The following is a 21,328-nucleotide window of genomic DNA, read 5'->3' as shown; positions in this document are numbered from 1 at the left end:
CCTTCTTCCAGACCACTGCAAGCTGATACTTTACAAGAGTGTGAATAAATGTTCACAGTGTGTGATAAACTTCAGCATCAATATGGAGTCAGGTATAAAGGATTAATCACTAGATCAGACAGAGATAATCAGCGTGTTGAATGGTGATGACAGATTGCGCTGATTGCGATTAATCGGTCGCGAAGAATTGTAGTCACTGATTGTAATCTTGTTGTTTGACAAAGATGTAAAAGCTGACATAATACTTTAAGTAATTTAATTCACTAACTTAATAAGCTTAATTCATAGATTCATGTATTTGAATTGTCATATTAAAATAATCCAAAGCCCCGTATTCAGCAGTATTATGACTGTATTCATTGAATGCGATTATTAATTGTAATAATGGAATGAATAGTCTTAATGAGGAAAATTGTCGATACCCATCCCGTTTGTAAAGTAATAATGATACTTAATGACAGATTTGTATCGACAATGGACGCTGCATTGTTGTAGTTTTTCCCTATCTTTAATGCAGTTGTATATTGAACAATTTAGTCACATAAAACCAAAAGAGATACGCCAGCTGGTGAAGGCGCGGTCTACTGTAAAAAATCCTTTGCATCATAAATCGCAAATCGATTCCTTTCTTCGGTTTTTAATTTTCAGACTCTCTTTGTAACTATCTGTTACGATCCGCTGAATTTTCGTTCCCCGCTTTTGTTGGTTCGTCAACGAGTACGTGGTGTCGTTCGATGAGCGAAAATACATAATGATGCTACCGTGGTTGCGATTTCTTTCATGATTTGAATAACCGCACAAAACGTGTCGTTGCCGTATAACTGATTAAGGCAGCCAATCTTGAGCAGAAACTATATGAGTGTACACATCTAAAAACAATATAGCAAATTAAGTGAGTTAAAAAATCGTAATGCATAGAATTTAAATGAAGCACCGCTATATACGATTGCGCACTATCGATGCTTTTGAGGTGTAATGAGAGTGTAATACCGGTAGCCTGGATGGACCTGTCCGAACTTAGTAATGTCCGAATTATAATACAAATCTTTGTCATAATTGAATAGTACTTACAGTATATTAAGCATAGCTTTCCTCTACTTATCCATTTCTTTGATGTATTTCATGTGGATCCAGCTTATATTTAATGAAGCCATCCATTGTTTAATATGGGAATTTTATTGCTCCAGCATCTTAGGCTGGCGCTTAAGATTTTGAATCTGACCGCCATTTGCATTCTTTATCTCTGACGTAGGAATATATTGTTTACACTGACATTTGTATAGCTGAAATTATGATACTTGTAATGTGTTATAGGAATTCTTATAATAATTTAGCATAACATGCCAATCGATCATTTTTAAGTCCGTTAAAGCCACACCTATGCAGCACTATTTTACAAGTTGTGTGGCGTGATGCTGGAGAGCTTTAGACACCTCAAACCTTTAAAAGTCATAACTGGGAAATGTTTTGTGTAGTTATTTTAATGTTTTTGTTGTCTATGAGAAACGCTGATTTATATTGCGGCATTTATTAATTAGTGATTCAGTATTGTTCACAATATTATTGTTCTTGTAATAGTTTAACCGAAGTACCGCCTCGGTACTGCCAGCATCGTACTTTGCATTCTGGAATCTGATTGGCTGCAAGCAATGCAGCATTCAGTTCCAGCATCTTGATGTTCCAGCATCTTGATGCCTATATAAGGCGCTCAAACCAGTCAATCGGGGTCAGTAGCTTGCCAGCAACAAGTGTCATCTATTATTATTAATACGTGCACAAATGTCTTTCAAAATGGCGAACTCAACCAGAAGTGTCAATGGTAATTCATTTGTTTAGTATCAATAATATTCTTTAATGTTTATTTGAATTTCAACACGTATTTAAAGTATAGTCAACCAATGCAACTGGCCCCATTGACAACGTTGAACGCGACTACTTTGCAACATAGATTAGTTTTACGACATATATTAATTATTAAGATTATTGAAATAACATGCACGCAATAAAATCAATGAAACGATAAAAGTTGTTCATGTTTAATGAGTACATCCCAACACAAGGACCCGCTCGAACTAGAGACACCCCTGGGTGCTTACAAGGTGCATTTTTTTTAAGAAGGCTATTCATCTAGAAGTGGGTGGGTATACCACAGGAGGCGTGTATCGGAACAATACGTCTGGGCATATTTTTGTTTGTTAACGAGTAAACCAATATAACAGTGTAACAAGATACATATCTGATTGAAAACAGAGAATCATTAGTGTTATGTTTATACATGTACATATTAAGCGGGAATATTGTCGTTTTCCACTTCACATAAATTAACTGCAATTATTTATATTGTGATCTTACATGGACTTCACTAAAATTAAACTAAAAGTAATTCAGCTCGATGTAGTTTCAACCGCATGTTTGACAAATTGGCGGCTGGATATGAATTTATACGATAAGTTGTAAATCAACATTTTCAATAGACGATCAATTGAACGCACTTCACGCTATGCTCTTTATATAATAGTAAAACTATACTTTTAAATCTAATAGGAGGACATTAACATGCACAGGATTTTGAAATACATGCGATTACACGTGCAGTAGTTACTTGTATATTATTTGCTTAGGAATCGCTTTTCACGGTATGATTTATGTGTGTTGTTTGTATGCTGTATTTTTCTTTTCTGAAGTACTCTGTGAAAAGCTACTGGTTGTGACGCTGAAACATTTAATTCTCTATCGTGTGCATCTATTTGCGTATTCTCTGTTCCTACAATATACAGTGATGCCATTTCACGACTCTCCTCGATAGGCACCTTCATCTTATCGTCGCTAGTTTTTTTACTTCCGCTTGCGCTACAAACGCCACAGGCTATACATATAGAAGAGGCTGTAAATAAATTGTCGTTCTCATCAGCATCGGCTTGTGCCATTGAAACCTCGTTTATCAACAACCATGTTTCGCGTGTAAAAAGTATTCTAGAAGGTAGGCGATTAAAAAGCTTGTTGCACTCTTAAAATAAATCAACAACCATAGTTATATTTTTGTTTTACATAGTTACTTCACAAATTTCTCTTTGACCGAGTGGAACTTAGCAACATATACCATTTTAAGCAAATTTCATTATACTTTTTTATCAAAAATAAGTAAGTTAATTATAATAGTTTATTATATTTAAGTGTTTTAAACTGCTCTGTGCATGCACAAATTGCTTCGTTTTGAGTTTACCAAACTACAAATACGTAATTCACATAGAATCGGATACCAATTTAGGCTGTTTGCACTAACAGGTACAGATATGAAGTTTCCGTTTTTGTTATTAATGCATTATTCATCTATAAGATATCCAGAGTATATTGATCCGAATTCATTTCTGCTTGAATCACCATGTCAACGCCATTAGTCAACAGAGCATGTGTCACCGGATTATCAGCAACAGTTATTCAATACAACACCTCTAGTTCAATACTGTAGTACGGAAGCCTTCTCAACACTGAGTTATTTTGTAAAAAAGAATCGGTCTTGTTTATTTTCTTACTGAATATTATTTTCAAAATCGATAACAATATGCACAGGAACCTAAGCATTGTATCTTGCGAAAGGCAATATATTTACTGGTATTCTGTAATAAAATAGCATTGATATAACACTTACAAACTTTTACAAAATTTCTCATTTTCCAAAACCCTGTTAATTTGCGAAAGAAATAACTTATAATATATGCATGGATTTTGAACGTCACAATACTGTGTCTATTTTGTAACCTTTGCAAATACCATCAACTGATTAATTTAGCCAAAATATGTAATGCAAAACGAATTGACCTCTTCCAATACTTCGTAAATTAACGAACTGTTAAAAGCCTTTAAAAATGAGTGAATGAAGCGATTTAAAATACCGCCATATCACGTGTATTCACGAACGTTAGCAAACGATTCATCAACGATCACAAATTCAATGTTAAATAAGTCTCACTTTTTGCAATAGTTCCTTTATTTACTACTGTTTAAAAACTGGAGAAATGATGTGTAATTGTGTGATATCTTACTTAACCAACATACTCCGTATATTAACGAAAGCCAACAATGCATTGAGACTCAAAATTAATCCGGACACCGCCCGATTCTACAAATTGGCCCGGTTTCCTTGCGATCATCGGCCGCTCGCCAGCCCGATGAGCGGAAAAATACGTTTGCCGCTGATCGGACGGTGATCGGTTTCAATTTGTGACTGAGGTATAAGTCCGGTTAGCGCAGTGGCTTGACGCGCACTTTCTCACCCCGCCGACCAAGGTTCAAGTCCCGTTTCCCGGAGGCTAGCGAGTTTGGATGATGGTCACATACCGGACTTGTGTCTTTTCCACGGATACGCCACGTCTTCCCTCACAACCCAAGACCGCACGAAAATTGAAAATCGTTAAAATAACTTCTAAAATACTTTGCAGCTATGATTAGAAATTGGCCCCACCTCTCGTGAGCAGAGTTTCGAGATAAGCGAGTGGGATATTACAAGAAACGACTGTTTTTTGATAAAGAGTTCTGTATGATGAAAACCTATCGTCGGCCTCTATCCCAAAGAACGTATAAGGGATTACGTCATCTTTATTGAGACCGACGACATTAGGCTCTCGATTGTAGTTTGAAGGGAAGGGTTAAGACTCTCGTTTATACTTATAGTTCAACTGTCGTCTAGATGGAATTTCCATTTCGATCGTTTGCTTTGGCATTGTCGTGAATTAAATTGTATAATAATAATAATGCGCATTACCATGTCGACTGTGCTGTTCGTATCATGTTGTGCCGTTGTTAATACCTTCTCTCAATGAAACATCCAGCCACTCCATGCCTCTGTATTTAAAAAGCAACAGCACCTTTATGTCAAGAATATTTATCTTTAGCAGATTTACTCGATCATGCCTGTTACAGTTTTATCAAATTGCAGCTTGAAATATGGATATGTTCTTTTAGACATCATTACCGCTTGAAAATAGTGTGATAAATAGACACATTGCTGATGATCCCGAATGTGTACGTTTGTCACAAGTTTTTCAAAGTACGTATGCTACAAGACGCAAGAGATACGTCTGCAGAGTCATAAGAGTTAAATACCATGATACTATAAATAGTTCCGCCCCCCATCACACGCTTATGGAAATCATAACATACACTGCAAAGTACAAAAATACAGATCGAATAGAAGACGGCGCATAATAACGTCGTTTCAACAAAATACCACAACGAAGTATTCAATTTGCGACTTTCTCTTATGACACGAACGTATTAATTCCAACACAACCTTATGACTTTCGCCTTTTAGAGATAACCAATACGTCTTCTGGGAGAAACGCATACACGCTAAAGCGTTGTCGCAGCGAGGCATATACGTTTACTGTCAGACACATGATCGTGCCTAATAATACCATTTAGCCTTTATTTCTGATAACTGGGTCACCCTACACATTTAAACATGGTCGTTAAAACACACCAGTAGCTTAACGATACATTGATCAATATGGAAATTGTAAAATTGTGTCAATTAAACATAGTTGTTTACCCGTTTCTTTCCGTTAAGGGCGGTATATCGTAAATTTATTCATTGTCTTTTGTGCCCGTGTCAGGATGGCACTTCCAATAATTTAAAGAACACAGTTGCAATGTGTCAAAATCAATATTTAATCATTTCAGAGAGACCATTTCTTGTATAAACAAAGATAACATTATTCAACAGTATGATACTTTAAAAGCGCCGATAAAGCTTTCTGGGATTACCAATGAAACACCATTTCTGTCAAACTAAATAACTACACGTATGATCTTCTGCGTAACTTAACAATGAATATTATTGTAAGCTTACCATCGTAAGGATATTGAATGAAGCCATTGCTGTGGCGAAGATAAATATGGAATATGTAACTTTCCTATTCTATAGAGATGAAGATGAAGATAACAGATAGATATAAGATAACATGTACCAAAATGTTCTTTATAAGCGGTATTTATATCTTTTAATATTATTATGAGCACTTATTTGTCTACGCACCAAAGAATGAAAATTAGTTAGGTATTTATTGGCTAAGTCAATTAAAATGTCTTAGGATTACAGCAACCAATCAAAAGCATTTAGGAATCTTTAAAAAAAATAGTGATCTGGCGGCAAATATTCAATAAAAACATAATAATTTTAATTACAATAACATTTTAGAGGATATATAGATAAACAAAATATTCTGCTCTTAACAACAATCCCATATGATATTCTCTAACCTTAACAAATTTGCAGTTATGACAGGGAAATAATCTTTCGGTAACAAAATATCTGGAATAATACCACAAATAAAAAAGTTCTAAAAATACCCTTGTTTGCTCACGTATGTTTTATGCATTCCTCGCCCGCTCGACAACATCTTATGAACACCTTGCCAAAAATAAACGAAATTCAAACTGCCCATCATACACCGCCCAAAATCACACATGTTAGTTGAGAAGCGACACGTGCGGAAAACTTTAAAATCCCAAGTTTAACTTATAATCCAAAAGAAGTATTTAAAACCCGACATCATGAACTAAATACAGATTTGCATGTTATACGCATCGTATAGGGAAATAAAGTTATTTTACAAATAAATTGAGTATTTTACTTGCATGCAATATATAAAAGCACCACGACAGTAAGCCTTTGGAGTCCGTTTGAAAATAATATCTTCCAAAACAGCCTCATCTACGAGTAAACTGTATGTGATATTACTCATAACTCTGCGCCCTAAAATGTTAATATATAATTTAATAGTATTTAAACAACTGAGGAGAAGGAGCAGTAATTAGTTAAATTAATTCATACACAAGCAATAGACGAATTTCAAGTATATGTTGCACATAATTATTTTTATACGTATATATTTGCGTTATTCACCGCGAAAAAGTATGTTACACACGACAGCATTTGAGTATTTTTAAACGAACGCGAAAGTACTATAAACACGTACTTTTGGTTACTGATATAAGTTGCACATAAATAAGAAAATACGAATTCAACTATCTTGAGCATTTGAGTTATTTGTTGTACATAATAATTATTTACATTTAAGAATGTTGGTAATATTTCTTGCCAAAGATATACACCCTTTCATTTGACTGAGAAGTATCAACATACTTTATAATCTGTGCAACATGTCTTTGAGTAATATCTACTCATTAATCATTTATGCCACATGCCGTAGATACATGACCCTTTGTTATCTCAAACAAAGAAATTAGAATGACAGGTTCTTTAAGGGACTTGTCTAAAGATTATGGCATGTTTTGAAGTTTGTCATTAAATGATTTAAATTGATAAATATAAACATCGGAACTAAAAATTTCCAGTATAAATAAAGGATAAATTAGAATTTTTATCTCCGCCTGGGCTCGAACAATTTAGCGCTGGAGTAAAAGTCTCGTGCCGAAAGCACTCGGCCATTCGTGCTGCTATTAAATTCGTTGTATCTACTTTATACAGGCAATCCACGTATGATCACACAATATAACGATATCAACAGAAAATTCTTAATTATTCAATCGTTACGCGTTTTTAACGCTTTATAATTGTATCTATTTCTCACGATGATTATTCGTAAACGCAAATCTATGTTCAGTATAAGCCACTGGCATTAAAGAATATACATTGTTCATGTACTTTTTGAATCAGTGACAAAAAGTTTCAGAATTCTTATTTTTACAAACTGGGACTACTCCCGTTAAGTCATTGTAACCTTTATTTGTTAGTAGGATATGAAGATGACGATGACAGAAATTGTGTGAAATTGAGTGATAAAGAGTTTAGAGACTCATATTTCCTGCATGGTGTTCAGAGCATGTACATGTAAGATGAAATAAAATATATGCCCTGTTGTTACGACAGTTATAACTTTGAAAATAAAATAACGAAGAGAGATACGGGCAATACATTTGGTCCATTTGCAATTTGCCTGTGTGCGTGTCTCTCATACTAAAGAATATTTTTTTGAAGATCATCTTTTTTACAGTATCAGCTAATATGCTTAATGGAATGACATAAAACTATATGCAGATGGCTCTTTAAACAGACCTTATCAGCTTGACTGTTATTATTAATTAGGTATCGCATAGAGTTCAATTCAGATAACTAATGTCGACGCTACAAGCAGTATGTTTCGTTCATGATTATTTAATATACATAAAATACTAAACAAAATTTGAAATTTTAAGAAGATAAATGTCAATGTTAGATTTGGTATCGAATGTTATATATACAATGCAGTTGTATAAACATTGTATTCTTACTATTGCAGGCACCATGCGATTGCTACTTTTTATAGCCGTTCTGTGGAAATTTTCTGTCCATAAAGGTAACACTTTTTTTAATTTCGTAAAACGATCTGATACTCAGTATGTTACTATGTCATTTTATAATGATTTTTATTATTTTTAAAAGACTTTTATCAAGATTATATGAAATGTGTATGATTTTATTTTATTATAAAGTAACATCCGAGATGAGGTTTTATTGCATATGCATTTTTATTAAATGTTAAACCGTTTACAAACGATAAAAACAAAATATTTTACTAGTGGAAGCACTGACATGTTTAACATGCGACGACGTTGTGCAGCCACGCCATTGCACCATGGTTATGACCTGCCCAGATAATGAGGTGAGCATTTAACATTGTCAGGCGAACTTGTGTTCATCAATTGATCTTGCCTCAGACGTTTGTTTGTTTTGTTGAACTGAACTTGACCTGCAGTAAGATTCTAATTTATAACAAACCCGTGTTAAACTGTAATTGGACCACTTTTATCACATTATATGACTTGTATACTATTTATTACTTTTATTTGATTATATGACGGCATAAAATGCAGAGAGAGAATCTCAAACCCGTTTGTTTCATTATTAAAATCAATAAAAATAACAGCACAATAACATGCCCCAGCTAACAAAAGATAAACATGTGTGAGTATATTGTAATAAAATGAATATCACGCCGAATGTTTTAAAGAGTGGTTGAGTTTTTCAAATTATGTTGCTGTAGTGTGTGTAGTTCATACGATGCACAGCTTTAGGGTTGCTCTCCTCAAATAAAAACCGAATTAGATAAATATGGGATTCTCGCCATACCCCGTGTAATATTTAAATTAAATGGAAATAATTCTTGCAAAGAATTACACAATTTTATTTTAAAGCCAATCCATTGATCATAAACAATTTTTTTATTAACACACCATTGCGTCAGTTCCGATTAGAAGCACACAATGTTAACTAATCTAGTTCATCATTTCATTTGGTTTTATTAAGCAAGTTCAATTGTGAGTACACATTATTTAGAATTTGAGGAACAGCCATCTTATCAATATGTCCTAATTTCGTCAAATATATAACGAATTAATCACGCGTTTTCTTCGTGACTGCTCAATGTTACAAATGGCATCAACGTCTTATCGCACTTAAAGTGTGAATATCGTCATTTAACATACATACTTTTCAAAACTATTTTTTTATAAAGTTCATAATACTTTGGTTGTTGGAGGTTAAAAGTTTGAAATAACATTTATTGTCTTATTATATATATATATATATATATATATATATATATATATATATATATATATATATATATATATATATATATATATATATATATATATATATATATATATATATATATGATTGAATAATTATCTCGTGTAAGTTCTCGACGGCACTTAAACGTGTAACATTATTATTTAGTATACAATGTAATTTAAGAGCCTATGTCAAATTATTATAAAAGAATGCGTATTATAAATGTTTTTATATGATAGAAATGTGATTTATACATTTTAAATGAGGATGAAAATACGCATAGTTTTAGAATTGGCAAAATAGACTTTGTTAACCACAACACCAGTTATAATTATTCATTTTTGTATGTATATATATTTAGGTGTGTTTCGTTGAAAGAAGAGTCAATTCTTTTGGTGAAGAAGGTTACACTCTTGGCTGTATGCGAGATCAAGTGGGTATAATTCATCAACATTAACCTGACCCTTAAGGACTGTATTACCATACATAACTAGTGTCTATATTCTCGTACCAATCAACATAACAATAAAGATCTCAAATGACTAGTTGCGCTCAATTTTATAGTAAACACTCAATCAATACGGCAATGCACATAGCGTTCTTGATATATTGCAATCAAACTTCAATTGTTTAAAGATTTTTTTTTAATAAACAGAAGAGAACGGCCACTTAAAGTGAGTTCAATTATTTTTTTAGTAAGTACATAATTATACTTATATCCCACGTTTTACTGACGTCATCATGTGAAAAAATGTTATTAGGTGATTTCAAATAAATCATATAAATCATATAATAGTAAAACAACGTGTGTTTGCGTTCAGCGTTGAACTCATATGAACATGTTATTATGTACGTGTATAGGTGTGCAGAAACTTAACATCAACATCTCCAAATAGTCGATGCTCACAATGCTGTAGTAAAGATCTGTGTAATCACGAAGGTTGTGGTGAGCCTGGTATGCCCTCAGTTTTGTTAAAGTTCTAAAAGTGTGTTTATGTAATGTGTGTCTTAAATCAAATTAAAATCGTATTGGTGTTGCAATTTAATTAAAATCGTATTGGTATTGATTTTGTTTGTGTTTTCAAATGGTGCGTATGAATAAAATGTAGGGTTGTAAAGCCGGAAATGCGTTTTGTCGTTCATCTGAAATATTTTAGGTTATCTCGACATTCGGGGGCCCGTTTGTTACAACTGTATAGCCGGAGTACCCGAAGGTCGGTGCCATCACATCGACATATGTCGCCCAGGAGAGGTAACACTGCATACGATAAAAATATAAAACCCACATATAATATTTAAATCATGAATACACATTCATAGTAATATTTAGAAAAAATATTCGATCACGTAGGTGCTAGTTAATTCTAACGGTATATTTACAAGCGATTAAGTCTAAAATCTACAATTATCTTTAAGAATGTAAGTAGTATAATCCATATTTCGTATTATATACTATTTTAAAAGTCAAAATATACAAAGTGGTTTCATGTAAATATTCCAACAGATCTGTAGCGTCAGTGGCAAAGGCATGTTTGGAACAACTGTGTTTGCATCGAAATGTATGCAGAAAGACGTATGTACGACCTTTTTTCTATGTTTACATTTATAAAATTACAGTTTACTAAGATATTTTCACGCAATAGTATTGCAGTTAATTACAAATTTTCACTACTCACTGAAACGATCACGTTAACAATTACAAATCGCGTTTTGGTAGACCTGTGGAACGCATCTGGAATATGGATTAGAGATCATTGGAAAGCGTGGTCACTTGTCAGGGTCAGGTGTACGTTCGTACGACGTTCATGACTGCATCCAGTGCTGTACTGCAGACCTTTGTAACAAGAACTGTCATAACAGCGGTAACATATACGAACGTATCAATGAAATTCAACACATGAATGTTTGTTTTTATCATATTTGAAATTAAATATTTCAAATAGAAATAAATTAAGAACAAAGAGCGGTTTACACACAAAAAAACGAAAACGTAGATATTAAAAAGTTACAGTAATTGTACAATATTTCAGACATAACAATTAGCAACTCTATTTTTTGAAACAGTATTGTTTGTTTAAAAATGTTGGTTTGTTAAAGATGACTACATTGTTACACGTCTCTTCCCAGTGGACGGTCAATGGGGTTCATGGGGCTCGTGGTCCTCATGCAATGCTCGCTGTAATCAGACACGATCTCGACCCTGCAACAACCCCGCGCCGGAACACGGCGGAAGGAATTGCGATGGCAATTCGACACAAATTCAAAGCTGTGTAGATACATGCCAAGGTTATAATTTATATGAGCACGCAATATAAGAACAGTTATAAGAACAAAACACATCTGTACTGTATATTTATGTTATGGAATGCAACAAGTTAACGTTTGTTTAATCATATATAAAATAAAATATTTCAAATAAAAATTAAGTAAGAACAAAGAGAGGTTAACAACAAAAACGGAAACGTAGTTATTACAAAATTACCGTAATTGTACAATATTTCAGGCATAACAATTAGCAACTCTACTCTATGAAAAAGTTGTTGTTGGTGTTTGTTTTTTTTAAAGTTGGGTTGTTTAAGATGACTAAATCGTTACGTCTATTTCCAGTGGACGGTCAATGGGGTTCATGGGGCTCGTGGTCCTCATGCAATTCTCGCTGTAACCAGACACGATCTCGACCCTGCAACAACCCCGCGCCGAAACACGGAGGAAGAAATTGCGCTGGAAATTCGACGCAAACTCAAAACTGTGTGGATAATTGCCAAGGTTATAATTTATATGAAAACGCATTATAAGAAAAGTTATAAGAACAAAACACATCTGTACTGTATATTTATGTTAATTGGCATATGTACTCAAGAAAAAGTATACATTTATTTAATTTTTGCGCAGTGGCGCGCTTATGAAAATGATATTTTTAATTAAAAAATATGCCTGTTATTTTATTGTAAATGAAAGCTGATCTTAAACAGTAAGTGACTGCTACGAACTGCACAACATTGACCCCACGCTTTCAAGTGGCGTGTACACCATTATCATTCCACTCTCTCACACGCCAATTCAAGTGTATTGTGACATGGAGACGGACGGAGGAGGATGGACGGTAGTATCAGTTTAATTATAGATACAATATTACACATATAATGTATATGTATACATGTAATTTATGTATTATACATTCAATATATGTTGTATAATGTTTGTGTACTCTTAACTTATATCACTTTTAGTATTGGAGTTATTCTTGCAATAAAAAATGACTGTTGTTAAGGTTTTTCAAAGACGTTTCAACGGCAGTGTGGATTTTTATCGGAACTTCAGTGATTACGAAAACGGATTTGGATTTGTGTCCGGAGAACATTGGCTTGGTAAGTTTAAGCTCAAATTGTTATAGATGTACGCAGTTTCAAAACATGACGTGCTTCAGGCTCTAACATTTAATATGATCGATTCAGTAGTTGTTTTAGCTCACCAAAAAATCATCTGTTTTGAAACGATTGTGTTCGAATTTTATTGCGATGAGCTACTATTCACTGGGAATATTATGTGTGACACTCTTCCAATTTGTGGTCAGCTGCATGTGTAAGACATTCGAACTAAATTGAACATTAAAACATATTTTCTGAAAAGCTCTCGGTTGAAAGTTCGCTCAGCATATATATATATATATATATATATATATATATATATAATAAATCGCTTTTATTAAATTTGCCGTAGCTTTCGACCTCTCGGTTAGATTGGTAACCTCCCCTTATCTTTCGCTACTCTCTATATATTATAGTCAACGAAGTCAACGGTTATATTCAACGGGGGACCAGTTAACCTCTCGGTCTTCTTTAGCGGAGTTTATTTGTGAATAAGCATATCATCTATAGCGGAAGTGACGTTATATTATCGCACGTTACATTGCGCGCCAATTTTAGTCTTTTGTGTTTAGTCGATATGGTTTGAACGTCCTCAGTTTGCGCTTCCAAAGTTGTTCGATGGTCTTCCGGTACTCGTCGGTTCCATTTAATTTTTCGAGTCCCATGACCCGGAAGTCTGCGACGCTGTGGCCGTTTGTGTAGAAGTGCTCGGCTACCGGGTCGTTGTGTCGAGTCCGTATCCGGGACAGGTTAAGAAGATGTCGCTGGTACAGGGTATCTCCCGTTTCTCCTACGTATACGAAGGTCTTACACCGTTCGCAGTGTACAGCGTAGACTACATTGGTGGATTTGCAGGTGACCTCGTTCCGCACATTGTAGCTTTTGCCGGTGGTGTCGCTGAACTTTTCAGCCTCCATCATGTATGGACAGATTGCGCACCTCTGTGCCCCACAAGATCCGCTCCTGATGGGAACTCGGAAAAACATCCGGTTGTGATTTTTATGAACCAATATGTCTTGAAGGTTGCAGTCTCTTTTGAATGCTGCTAACGGGGGTTCAGGAAATACGTTTTTCATATGATCTGAAGTGTGAAGTGTTGGCAGGTGTTTCCGGAGGATATGGCCGACATTTGGTAGCGCTCTGGAGAACGTGATAACGAGCGGTACCCTGGAAGTACTTTTTGAAGGCACTTTCGAACGCATCAGATTTTCTCGCTTCTTGCTATCAACTTTCTTCAGTTCTGTCTCGACCGAGAGGTCGAAAGCTACGGCAAATTTAATAAAAGCGATTTATTTTATATAAACGGTTAAAAGCGACTTTATTATATATATATATATATATATGAATCTATTTAATTCGTTCAAAAAATTGACTTGGTTGGTTGGGCACATGTATAATGAGGACTTAAATAGCTAAATAACTTATATGTCTGTGTTCAAAAAAGGCACTGATGTTTAGAATTAGGTGTGTTTGCGTATAATTCATGCAATAGTATTGTTTGACATTTTATAAATATTATTTGAAAGTGAAAATGCCATGGAGCCAAGTTGTTTTGTAGACTTAAATATATGATTCTTTAAAACATTATGAACATTTTCGGGAAATATATTCCGTCTAGCCTCTATTAGTGTTTCATTTGAGTCAATAAATCAATATAATTTACAATAAATGACAACACATTTTTTAAATTATACACCGCCATACAAGTTTCTCAAATTGTATATACGTATACTACGGCAGCTTACGAATTTCAATTATTATTTTAGGACTTAAATACATTCACGAGATTGCTTCCCAAGGCGTCAATCAGTTCCGTCTGGATATCGTTCGTTATAACGGGAGCAAGGGCTTTGATGTTTACGGCAATTTCGGCTTAAAACCAGGACCTTTTTACGTATTTCTCATTGGAGCACGTTTACGCTTCAGTGGATGTAAGCAATTTTATTGTTATAATGATAACCTCACTTTCTCTGTTTACAGGCCCGTAGCCAGGGTTTTGAAAAGGGGGGTGCGAACTTTCTTATCAACGATTATTATTGAGCAACGAAGTGGCGTAGAGGGTATGTGGGGGAGGGGATGTCCCCCTCCTGCAATTTGGGGGTTTGGGGTTCTCCCCCTAGAAAATTTTGAAAATGAAACCTTAATTTCTGCATCCTGGTGACTTTTTAACTGTATTAATTTTAGAAACTGAAGTCATAGAGCATTTTTATTTGAAATTTCACTTTCATTGACCATACGCAGTTACTGATCGACATGAATATGATATAATATACATGTATTCCCCACTACCGTTTTTCAATAACCATCTTTGTTGATCAGTCATTGATATACATCATTTTATACGGTGTTTAACCCGACACTAGTATGCGCGCACATACTTTGTTTACATATGCAACAACACATTTATAGAATGTAAAATCAACAAAAAGAACTGTATAAGACATCATTTATTATTGGAATCTTGGAAACTTGATAAAATTGGTGTGTTTTACCATTCCAAACTTCAACCACTCATATATCGAGCAAATTAAATGGAAATATTTGACCTTTTTAAAAACAATTGTTTGTCTGCTACCATGGGTAGTACCAGAGGTTAGGCATTGCTCTAAACGTGCTTATAGTGTATTGTACAACAGACACTGATTAACAAAACTTGCCAGGTTTTCTCTAAGCTGCATATATACTATCCAGAAATCAAAATAGTATAACTGGTTACTTGTATTTTGTTGAACTAGTTTTAAAAAATAAGTTATCTTTTTTATAAACGAATTTCAGAAACATATACTATTAAGGCTTTATAAAGACCCTATAACCACAAACTACTTGCCCTTTGGTCTCAAAGTCCTCAACAATGTATACCAGGACGTTGAAGAAAAAAGACGGTATTATTTGCCCATAATGCTCAAGATCCGTCACAGTTAATGAACATTAAACGTTAACGTCCGTCTGATCATATGTTATAACTTTTAAAATTCATTATTACAACTGTTTAAGAGTAGGACATATTTCCTTATGTCAAGTTTGACATAATTAGAACATTGTGGAAAGTTCTGTATGTGTAGCAGAACAGATGCAATTAAGTGTTGGTAAACTGCAAAAAAGCTACATAGCTTTGTAGAAATGATTTGTTTTCTTGTATATCAAAATCAAACAAAAAATATCCTGTCTTGAGCATAGCTGATATTTTTTTGCTGGAAAACCCTTTAGGCGATCCGAAAATAGTTGTACGGGGATATAACAAAGATACAACGCAGTCTGTCGAAAATGTTGTGCACAATGTGTAATTGTTATAAATCTTGGTATAATGCAAAATTATTAACCAGTGACTCATTAGTATTCGGCAATAGTCGACAGGGATTCCTTTGATTTCAGTCATTTTAGGAAGCTGGCATAACATTCCGTAAATAATCATGTACAATGTATTATATTTTTTATTAGATTATTTATTCAAGTTAATCAAATTGTTTTTTTCCAGCCATTTTGATAATTGTCGAAAAAGGTTATTAGACTGGGATTTAAACCCACAATGAGTAGGCTTCATCAATACGTTATGATATATATTAAAGTTATAGCTTTAACAGACATTAATGACAAACGTTACAAAACAATCATTTAAGTATCCAATATCTATAAATAAGTATCGATTTTATACGGATAAGGTTTTTAATTTTGCGTTATACAGAAAACACATATCTATTTATTTATATATTATAACCTTGGAAATGACTTCATCGAGAAATTAATTATATGGTGACCTGTCGGTTGCATATTGAATACAACATTACTGTAACGCTTCAATAAGAAGACTCACTGGGTTACTGGAAAGGATAAATAACCGTTTATGAGTCAAATAATTAAGTTGGGTGCAACTTATAGTACAATTTTTGTTTAATCGTCAAAAAACATTGGTTGCGAACCCAGCCAACGCGCACCCCCCGGTGGCTACGGGTATGGTTTACATTAAATTTTGCAAAGTAGTATTTTAAAACTTTTTAAAGAAAAATAAACATAAGCATGCAAACAACACATGTTATATTATTTTATAATCATGTATGTTTAATTATATCAAGGTAAGTCACTCCTTGCGACCGTGCATGGTTCACCAAACGGCGCTTCGTTTAGTACGTTTGATCAAGACGCAGACGGCTATGTTGGTGGCAACTGCGCAGTATTTGACCATTCAGGCTGGTGGCATAACGATTGTTCTACGTTGAACCCGAACGGATTGTATCTGCCTGGACAAACAAACGACGACGTCATGCGCTACGCAGGAGAAGAAGGACTAAAATCCACTACTTTGATGTTTAAACCGATTTAATTAAAGATTGGTTCCCACTGCCAATCCGATCAACTCGATCATCCCGATCACCGAAATTTTCAGACCAAACCCGACCAAGCTCGACTAAAAAAGGAATACTCAACATCTTTTCGACCTCTTGTCGATAGCACACGACCCCAACACGACTCATTCACGACGTCCACTCAACCATCTTTCCGATTTCCGTTCGATTATCTCGACCTATACGCGAGCCCTATACGATCTCAGCTCGACCAAGTGGACCTCAGCTCGATCGCCACCAGATCTTCACACGACCAGATTGTAATGGTCGTACTACAGTCGTACAGTGCGATCTAAAATAACTCTGGTATAGGTCGAGGAGAGGATCGGGTACAGAGCTCGTGTCTGGTCGAATAGCAATCAGGAAGTGATCGTGTACGGTCGAGTAGCCGTCGGATAGCAGTCTAGTAAATCTGTACATGAAATCGAATAGAGGTCGAGTGGATCGTGTTGCGATCTAAAATAACTCGGGTAGAAGTCGAGCGGATCGGGTACATATCGTGCAAAAGATGTCAATCCGATCGCCACTAGATTGCTACACGATCAACTCGATCTTCTACTTGACTTATACACGACCATTTCCCGAGCGCTTCTCGATCCATTTCCTACTCGACCGCTACTCGATATTTTTTGACATGTCAAAATATCGGGTAGGAAACCCGACCAATGCCGACCTACCCGACCAACCCCGACCACTCATGCCGACCGAACCAGACCAGTACCTGACCGCTTGGTCGTGCTTGATCGAGTTGATCTGATCGGCAGTGGGAACCCAGCCTAATGATCAATACGCTATGTTAAAGAGAGGATTTGAACATATCGAATAATAACAATGTGTTGTTTAATTATATTACAAATAAGTTATAAGGTTCTAGGTAGTTGAAATTTATCCATGAATTTATTATTACTAACTTTTGCCTTGTTTTAATTTGAGATGTTTTGCAAAACAAAAATACATTCACCTCAATCGTTTTATGGAAATAAAAACATGACCACATTATTTTAATCGTGTGTTTAACGTTTTAATGACGAAAATATGTTATATGGTATTATAACTGCAGGAACCACGTCAATAGTCAACAAAAGAAAAGCGGTCAAAGTTAAATGTAATTTTCCTTAAACATATACAAATAAATGATTGAATATAAATGCCCATTCGGAATAGCATTACATTTTTTAATAATGTGTTCTATTAAATAATGAAATCGCAATAAGAAAAGATCGATTAAGATCAGATAAATAAGGAAATTAAGAGAGGGACTTGTTATTTATCCAATTAACGTTTTATAACCACAATCTTGACAATTTTAATGAAGAAAGGTCAGTGTAACGTTCCTGTACTAAAGAATCAAGAAAACAAATTTGCAATAAAGAACACAAATATTAAGTTTCTATGCAAATTCCTCTTAAAGTACAAAAGTATTATGAGACTTCTAAACAATATTGCGAAAGTTAAGAAGATGATTATTATTTGATAATAACCTGAAATAAGACAATTACAATACATGAAATCACATAACACTTCTTAGTATAATCGTTTTGTCTAGAATTATGCTTAAAATACGTTCAAAAACTCGAAATATGTTATCACCGTTATAAAATTACTAAACAGAAGGTCATAATATCATGTATTAAGCGACTTTGTCCTCTTTTCTGCCCAGTGTGCTGGTTTATATCATACATACAGTAAAATTGTCTTGAAACTAGAAAAACTGTATCTATTGAGGAAGCCATTCTGAAGAGATCTAGTATTTATTAAATATTTGACAATATTGGATTCTCTAAAATATTTCTAAAAGACGGTGCGCCGTATTACATTAATGAACAAAAGCTGTAAAAAGCCAAATAATAACAATTTTAATACAGACGAGCATGTAGCTAGCATAGGAGGTCGTGTAAAAGATTGTCACTCACAAGTAAATTTAACGAACCGTGTTCCAAGTGTTCCAATGTGTTTTATATTATTGAAAAAAAAGCACTCATTAGATTTACTAACAAATATAAATGTTATATTTGAAACCATCTTAAATACTTATAATAGAAACAAAGTTAAATAAAAAATGTTAAAAAGTGCTTATACCGGAGTATGAACCCTTGCGTCTGTGTAAGCAACATTTAACGCTGTTGTACAGGACTATTCAGCATAAAGAAATAAGTGATTCATTTTAAACGCCGATTCTGCAATAAAAATATTTACTGAATTATATATGAAAAGCATTTAATACGGAGAAACAGTCAGATAAAGCTTTCACCACGCCTTTCGGTTGTTTGCAGTAAGTCAACTGTCGTATGAAATCATATGCTTAAAATATACTTGCACTTATATATTAACCGACTACGGGTACGCTCAATCCATGATAAACAAAGAACTTATGATCAAATCCCTCTGTGTCAGATTTATACGATTTGTCAAACGAGTTTGGCTTTCAGATTGCACGATAACATTTATCAAGTTGGTAAAAACAAGCTAGTTTGTTTAGTCATAAAACGTTCTTACTTTAGCTCGAGTTACGCTTAACGCTTATATAAACACCCTCGAATCTTTTAGTTTGGCATGAATCAGTGATTAGAGTATTTAGAAAGACCGATAATAACGCTCTTCTAGGCGAATGCCATTCTTGTTTGTACCCGCCTACGGTGATCCATTTGGAATGCTGTGATGGCTGCCGTTCGTCCATCTTTGTGTGTGGGCGTGTGCGTAATTTAAGTTTTTCTCCAAACAATATCTCATCTTTAAATGAAGGTTGAATTCGACGAAACTTTACAGGAATGTACATATGATTGTTTTCTTAATTTAATATAAAATCATATTGATACGTCGATGGATTACGTAACAAAGCCCCAAACATGTTTTTAAAATGAAAATTTAAAAATTCTTCTCTGAAACCGTACGGTTAAAAGCGTAAATATTTGGTATGCATCATAATGGTGTGATCACCAACAACTTATGCCCCTGTGGTGAACAAATGCATTGCCCAGGGGTCACCGGTTAACCATTGATAGCCAAAATTGAAAAAAAGTCTTAAGTCGGAAAGTAAAAGGCTTTCATATGTTAAATATAACATCATTTGAGAAGTCCTCTGCATACTTTGTTAAAGTCAACCCCACCCCTTCCTCGGATAAAAACTTTGGCAAGCCTCAGGGGCACTTTATTTACATTGAAAACCTTTAAAAATCTTAATTGTATGTATCCCCAAAGCAAAGGGCTTTTACATTTGGTTTTAATTATCATTTTGAGATAGTCTTCAAAGCTTATTTAAATTATTTGCAATGGGTTTTAATTTGTTTTGCTCTGGGAGATACCAAAATGTCACCGAGAGTTTACCAGTGTTAGAAAAACTTAAAATTAAGAAACAATTAAAAAAATATGGCTTGAAACCGCAAAATCCAATTCATTCATTTTTGGTATTAAGCATCATCTAGAGATCTTCTGCAAAGTTTGGTAAGACCATGGGGACAAAAAGTGGCCTCGCCCCGGTTGTCACCAGTTTTGCATTCACCTATATAGGGCAAACATGTAAAAAAAGTGTTGTTTTTTTAAAGTTTGTTTAAATCATGCATCTTGATGCAGAGCTTACCAACCCAGGGTTAACATTTGTAATATGGACACAACGAAATGATTTTTAAAGCATTCTCTGCAACAGCAAGAATCAGAGAATTGATATTTAGTATTTAACATCAGATAGCGGTCCTTTTCAAGGTTTGTTCAAATTACGACCATTGTGTCAAAACTTGCGCCAGGGTGTTCATTCTTAATATACGATATGAAAAAAGGACACAGCTAAATCATTACATTTGATTTGCAACATTATTTAGAAGTCACCCAACTAAGTTTATTCAGGCTTGCCACTTGGGTCAAAATTGGACACAAAAGTATGGTGTTGGGAAATATTTTATAAAGACTTACTTAGCACGACATATTTAATTTATGCGCATTTCATCAAAAGTTTCAGTGTATACCAGGTCATTAATATTTTACTCACTGAGCTACAAATTTTAAGATTTTCATATGAGCAATCAAGGTTCATCAAGGTCTTCTTGTTCATA

At 34.4% G+C, this 21,328-nt stretch overlaps 1 protein-coding gene across 1 annotated transcript; it reads left to right on the top strand.

Annotated features, from left to right (window-relative positions):
- Positions 1 to 8,130: 8,130 nt before the first annotated feature.
- Positions 8,131 to 18,281, top strand: LOC127843943 (uncharacterized). Its single transcript, XM_052373849.1, has 14 exons — positions 8,131 to 8,155; positions 8,301 to 8,357; positions 8,587 to 8,663; positions 9,936 to 10,007; positions 10,436 to 10,529; positions 10,732 to 10,826; positions 11,079 to 11,147; positions 11,292 to 11,436; positions 11,702 to 11,860; positions 12,182 to 12,340; positions 12,547 to 12,677; positions 12,846 to 12,942; positions 14,709 to 14,873; positions 17,013 to 18,281. Exons 2-14 carry the CDS (start codon positions 8,306 to 8,308, stop codon positions 17,258 to 17,260), a joined length of 1,563 nt encoding a protein of 520 aa, XP_052229809.1. The 5' UTR covers positions 8,131 to 8,155; positions 8,301 to 8,305; the 3' UTR covers positions 17,261 to 18,281.
- Positions 18,282 to 21,328: the final 3,047 nt, after the last annotated feature.

The sequence above is a fragment of the Dreissena polymorpha genome, chromosome 9 (assembly GCF_020536995.1).
Source record: "Dreissena polymorpha isolate Duluth1 chromosome 9, UMN_Dpol_1.0, whole genome shotgun sequence".
NCBI classification, from domain to species: Eukaryota; Metazoa; Mollusca; class Bivalvia; order Myida; family Dreissenidae; genus Dreissena; species Dreissena polymorpha.
Note: the sequence above shows the minus strand (reverse complement) of the source record. Positions and strands in the feature narration are given on the sequence as shown.